This window comes from Lupinus angustifolius, chromosome LG12 (genome assembly GCF_001865875.1).
Source record: "Lupinus angustifolius cultivar Tanjil chromosome LG12, LupAngTanjil_v1.0, whole genome shotgun sequence".
NCBI lineage: Eukaryota > Viridiplantae > Streptophyta > Magnoliopsida > Fabales > Fabaceae > Lupinus > Lupinus angustifolius.
In genome coordinates, this window is record NC_032020.1 from 14,976,535 (window position 1) to 14,982,752 (window position 6,218).

At 28.3% G+C, this 6,218-nt stretch overlaps 1 protein-coding gene across 1 annotated transcript in view; it reads right to left on the bottom strand.

The window, feature by feature from the left end:
• Positions 1-3,866, bottom strand: part of LOC109361921 (subtilisin-like protease SBT5.4) — a 7,418-nt gene extending 3,552 nt beyond the window's left edge. The window contains exons 1-5 of the mRNA XM_019607446.1: positions 3,684-3,866; positions 3,460-3,569; positions 3,275-3,372; positions 3,003-3,164; positions 2,045-2,144 (exon numbers count right to left, since the gene is read on the bottom strand). Of these exons, the coding sequence (XP_019462991.1) occupies positions 2,045-2,144; positions 3,003-3,164; positions 3,275-3,372; positions 3,460-3,569; positions 3,684-3,764 (551 nt within the window). The 5' untranslated portion in view covers positions 3,765-3,866. The remainder of the gene's footprint in view (positions 1-2,044; positions 2,145-3,002; positions 3,165-3,274; positions 3,373-3,459; positions 3,570-3,683) is intronic.

A 6,218-nucleotide genomic window follows, 5' to 3' on the forward strand; every position in this document is an offset into this window, starting at 1 on the left:
CATAAGTGTTTTTCTGCTGTTTTAACAGCATAACTGAAAAACCGTTTTTGAGAGCCAAATTTTGTTTTGTATAAATACTGGCTTAATTGCATAAACGGTTATGTAGAAAAAGAGAGAAAAACACAAAGAAAAAGATATAGATCATCATTGTTAGAATCTATTAAGAAAGTGTTGAATTAGGAGAAAGTTTAGATCATGCTAAGGCTTTTAGATTTCATATTCATTGCATGTTTCTTTGAAAAGTTTTCTTGCATATTCTTGTGTTTTCTTGAAAGAAAAAGATATAGATCTTTTTTATTACATATTTTCATAAACCTCGTGCATGAACATTAATATTAGACTAGGACGTCTTGTGAAGTTCTTGCTTATGTTTTAGGCTTTGGTTTTCATTGTAATATCTAAGTATTAAGTACTCATTCATAACTCAAAGCATTGTTAGAGGATTGGGAAAATCCTAGCTGCGGTTAGGTAAGGTGTTCTTCACAAAAAGACTTGAGATCTTGGGATAAAGAGCGATACCTTGGCTATGGCCAAATCGCATAAGAAAGGTTTTCTTGGGAGGCGGTTTTGGGAAAGGTCAAATCAAGGGTGTCGAAGTTCTTTGGGTTCCAAGAAGGGAGCGTTCAAGTTAAACTTGACACCGAACCTGGATCATCTTCCTTCATACATCATTACTCTAGGAATGGAGAATGATGCATGAATTGCTTTTACATAGAACATAGTGCTAGTTAATTGGTCAGATATCCAATGAATTGTTATTTGAGCAATTATCTAAAGATTTTACACTCAAGAGATTGATTTGAATGATATGTGCATCTGAATCAGTAACTTCATAATTCACTTGGAATTGAATTCATGGATATCATTGGGAAATAACGATGCATTTTGATCCCAATTTATTTTACTTGTTTTTTATTCAATTTATGAGTTTTTACAATTAAACATAAAATTTTATACAAACATCATTGCAAATATATACTTAGTTCATTCTTGTATGAATTAGTGTAAATTCACTCTGCTCCCTGAGGACGATACCCCCGTACTTTATTGGAATTTATTACTTGTACGATACGATGCACTTGTCGTTCCGTAAATATCTAACAATGCCTTCACAGACGTGGCCTTCTCGATGTAAAACCATGTGAAATCATCACCTGTGTGGTGGGAGTATATAACACTGATGAGATTATCAAATTCTCTCTTCTTTCATTAACCTCCTCCATTAATGTGGTGAGATATGACTTCCGTTAAAATTTGGGGAAGAGAAAGAGAGGGTAAAGTGTTTGTCTTTTCAAAGGCTTGGTTTTTGTCAGACATATATAACTTTTAAGATTTTGTGACCGTAGGATGATTTTAGGGAAGAAGAAGGAGAGAATGGTTAAAACTTAAAAAAAATATTCATAACTTGCTTTAATTTAAAATTAAATAAATTTATTTTGAAAATCTTGGCACTCGATTATAAAATTTTGTAATTGGAAGCTTGTATACATACATTCTGTTCCATAGTGAAGAAGGAAAATCTTCCAAATCAGAGGGGAAGACTGGATGTGGTTTTGCAGTGGACAACAAAATGAACCAGGATAAAATCTTTGCGCAATCTTTTCTATCATTTTCTCTTTTATGTTTCAATATGTTTTAATGCGAGTTTGGTGCTAATATTTTGAATACTTGTTCTTTGCTATGTTCTTGTTAATATTGCACAAAAGTATCTGTTGTATATCTGTTTGTGTGTTTGTTAATAACCGTGCAAGTTGTTGTTATGATCATTCTGTTTATGTTACTGGTTAATCGATTAAGACCAATTGTTAATCGATTAACTTGGCATTTTTCAGCAAGTGTGTAAAAACCAGAAAAGTGAAAATTGAGTTCCGCCACACCTATTCAACCCCTTCTAGGTGTATTCCACCACTAATACTTAACAGATTGGCTAAAAATGTGGGGACATGAATATTTTGAAACAAGAAATTTATGTTCAAAAATTTTAATGCACATAACACACAAATAAAAAAAAGAGTTGATATTAGCAAGGTTGAGAAGAATGAACCTATTGCAGTGAAAATTTTCACTGTCACAGCTTCCACGCCACTTTATGGGGACAGGTCCAATCCCTTCATCACTAAAACTCTTTGATTCAGGCCAAACACCTATCACCCTCAGCATCAATTAAAAAATAGAGTTAGAGCTTTGTATGATTTCTATATATAAAAAAGAAAGAATCAATAGAAGAAGCATTACTGACATATATTAAGTATTAGCAAGAGCAAAAAAATAAGTTAACAAAAATCTTATTGATGATCAGACTTGGGTTGAGCAAAGTGATATAATTTTTAAGACCCAAACTAATCAAACCTATCATTGTTGGATTGGTTTAGAACTTTTGACGTAATTGACTTTATTTTTCACTTATCTTTCCTTATTTCTACTTTTAGATTTTATCTTTGTTTTAAAACTGTTTTAGTTTTACATTTTAATGTTTAATCAAGAAATAATTTTCACTTCTTACTCCTATTAAATCATTTTCACTTTTTACTCTTATTAAATAATTACTTAATTTCTTTCTATCGTTAATCAATTAAAGAATTATGTCTCTACAATGTAATTTTAGAAAAAATATCATAGAATAACAACGAAATTAATAATTTCTTAATATGCCTGTCAATATCTTAAGTCAAACTAAATTATATATACATATATATAATAAAATGATTTTAAAGTGATTCAATATTTGATTGATTTGGAAAAAGTTTGATACATTAAATATTTGCATAATAAAGTCTAATTGAGTAAGATGATCTCAATATTTACCATGTTCAATGTTATAGATCAAATACACATTATCAAAATATATATTAGAGGAGTTGCTGATATTTTATTAGTTAATTTGGTCTCCACTAATTGAGTCATATAACCAAAATAATAGCATATTAGATAGTTCAAATCATGTCTAATACTTAGGCTGATCACAATCAAGAATAAAAATAAATACTTCCTCCTTTCATTACCACTGTCCAAATTTGCAATAATGACATCTTCACCCAATGTCTTCTTCCATATTGAGTCATGTGAAATTACACCATTTTTATGTATTCCAAGAAAATCCCATGAGTGGGTTGTGCGCAATTTTCGTCTTTTGCTTTCAAAAACAGATACTACACTCGGATGCTCTGCGTTAACACAAAAAACAATGGTATGAAAACTGAAGTGAGTGTTGGTATGCAACAATGCATTATGCAAAAGATAAATTTAGAAAGATACATGAATTTGAATTACATACTTGCAACCATAGCTGCTTCATCTTCATCAAGTAGTGCAGCAAAGCCATTTATATGCCTATTATAAGAGTAAAAGATTGCATCTTTGGCGTTTTGGGTGCTGTGCAAGAAAACACATCTCATTAGTCCAAGATATATTTAATTCTGCCACCACAGAATTTCATGGACGATGTGTTAAATTGTATACCTTCCAACAAATGATCCAAGTAAATCATAGTGAAAGTCGGTAACAGATTCAACATCTTGTTGGGAAGGATTTTGGCCAAAAGAATGTGATCCTAAATATACAATATAGGGCTAAAAAACAAAACATGGGTATTACTAGGATATGTTTAAACATTCAAATATGAAAATTAAAAATAGAGAAATAATAAGCTTTCCAATGTTACAAAAAATTGCCAGAGAGCTTGCCTTTTTTATTGCTAGGGTTGGTTCCTGTAGCACAAAGCAAAGAAGAAGCGATAATAAGACATGATAAATAGATGAAGACATTGTTTTTTCTCACTAATTAAATTTGTTTACAAAATAAATTTCACATACGTTGTGCAAATGGGTTCTTCTTTCCCTAACTTATATAGGACTCGTGTGTTATGCTCCGAGACCAAAAATCCATGCTAACAGTGCAATTAACAAATTCTAAATTTTACTGTGTGGGTATCCATTTTTGTTATGCCCATAAAAATGCTAAAACTTTTTTAACATCAAAATAATTTTTCAAAAAAGTATATATCTTTATTTGTGAAAATAAATTAATTAAAAATGAATATGAAAAGGTTCTAAAAACTCACCCCTTACATATGTTTAAAATTAAAATAGTTTCTAGAAGTTCATCCTTTTATTTTTCATTTTCAAGATACATAGATAAAAAATGGATCACTTTATTGCATCATTTATTTAATAAAAAAAATCTGAATTTTTAATGTAAAATGAATAAATATTAGCCAAAATCTAATTTTATTGATTTTATATGTTAATTTTCTTTTCGTAAAAAGCAAACCAATATTCTTAAGATAAATATCTTATATTCCTTTTGATTTTTCAAAATAAAAGCAAAAATGAGAAAAGTTGTTAGGATATTAATAGTAAAAGTAAGCAACAATCTTTATTTATGGGTCAAATGAGTTTGTATTTTTTACCAATATTATTTATTTTTACTATAAATAAGCACTTAGGCTATTAGGTTAAACACCACAAAAATCCAGTGCGGGCAAGCACACGGTTAAGTATCATACTCTCGTTTCCAGCCAACATCACCATCTGATTGATCCATTTATTCAACATTATTTACTTTGACTATGTGGCGTAGTATATACAATTTTAATAGTCTGAATGTGTTTCGTCATAGTGGATATGTGGCTCCTTGTTAGCATTGAATTCCTTGTGGTCGATTGCATAATTGAACATTGTTCAACCCCTTCATCCAACCAATCCAGGACTAACACAAGGCCAACCCAGTTTCAACCCCCAATTATGTATTTTCTTTATTTTCCCTTTATTATTTTCTATTTTATTTATTTCTACTTAATTATAAACCATAATTACTTAATAAACAGTATAATTTAACAAACAAAATTTTCATTAATAATATTAAACAGAATTTCAACAAAAATACTAATAACTAACTATACTAATATTTTAAAGGATAATTCATAACAAACATACATATAATCCTTTTTCCTAACAACTAATTAACAAACTTTTTTTAGTAAGTAATTTTTTTATACAAACAATCAGAATTCTTACTATAATTAAATTAATCAAATTAGTTGCTTTATAAAATATTTTCATTGACAATCTTCATTATAGTCATTGATTAAACATATAACTTTTTATTATAGTTTTTGATTAAAAATATAACTTTTTGGGATTAATCAAAGATAGAGAAGGATCATAATATCACTTATCATCCTCATCTCATTTTTAAATAATTATGTTGCGAAACTTCTATTCTCTTTATTTAATTCCTAATCAAAAATAAAATATTTTTCTTAATTAAATTAATAATACAATAAAAACCCACTTTTCTCCAATAAATATCAAAATTAAATAAATATATTGTCATGAAAAATATAAAAATGGCTAATTACATTAAAGATGGAAGGAGGGTTGTCAATGATGGATTACTTGCCTCAACTCATCATTTAGACAGTCGCGATATATCGCTTCAGCTCCTAATTAAAACACTTGAACTAAACCAATTCGATAAATACGTAGTACTGATTCACTATTGTTTATAGGGATACGTAGGAGTAAGATTCAATTTATTAGACACATCATAAAAATAAATAAATTTATTCATTTTTCAATAATTAATTAAATAACCAAATAACAATATTATATAAAATAAGTCATCCAATTTAGTGAGGGTACCATTTAAAATGAGCGTATAGGATGCTAATACCATATCTACTCTATAACCTACTCCTAAATCCAAATATCAAAATCCAAAGTTCAATGTGATTGGACTAAAAGATTTTTCCATACTTTTTATCATAAAAAATATAGTGTTAACTCTAATAAAGTCGTGTAGCCGAAAATCAACACATTATACTTAGGGCTGGAAACGAGCCAAACTCAGTCGAAGAAGAGCTCAGTTTAATCCAGCTCGATAAGGATTTTCTAAGCTCAAAACACTATTGAAGTTCGATACAAGTTATTTTTCTAGATCGATTTTAATTCGATTAAAGTTCACGGTCCGTTCAACTCAAAATCGTCCATTTGAACAATTTAAATAATTAATTCATTTTTAAAAAAAATATTGTAAACAATTATATATATATATATATATAAATAACAATAATAAACATAAAAATAATGTGAAGTCATGGTATATATATATATATATATTTAAATATAATATTTATATATTATAAATATAAATATAATATATATAATATATAAATAAATCATATATAAATGTAATATATATATATATATATATATATA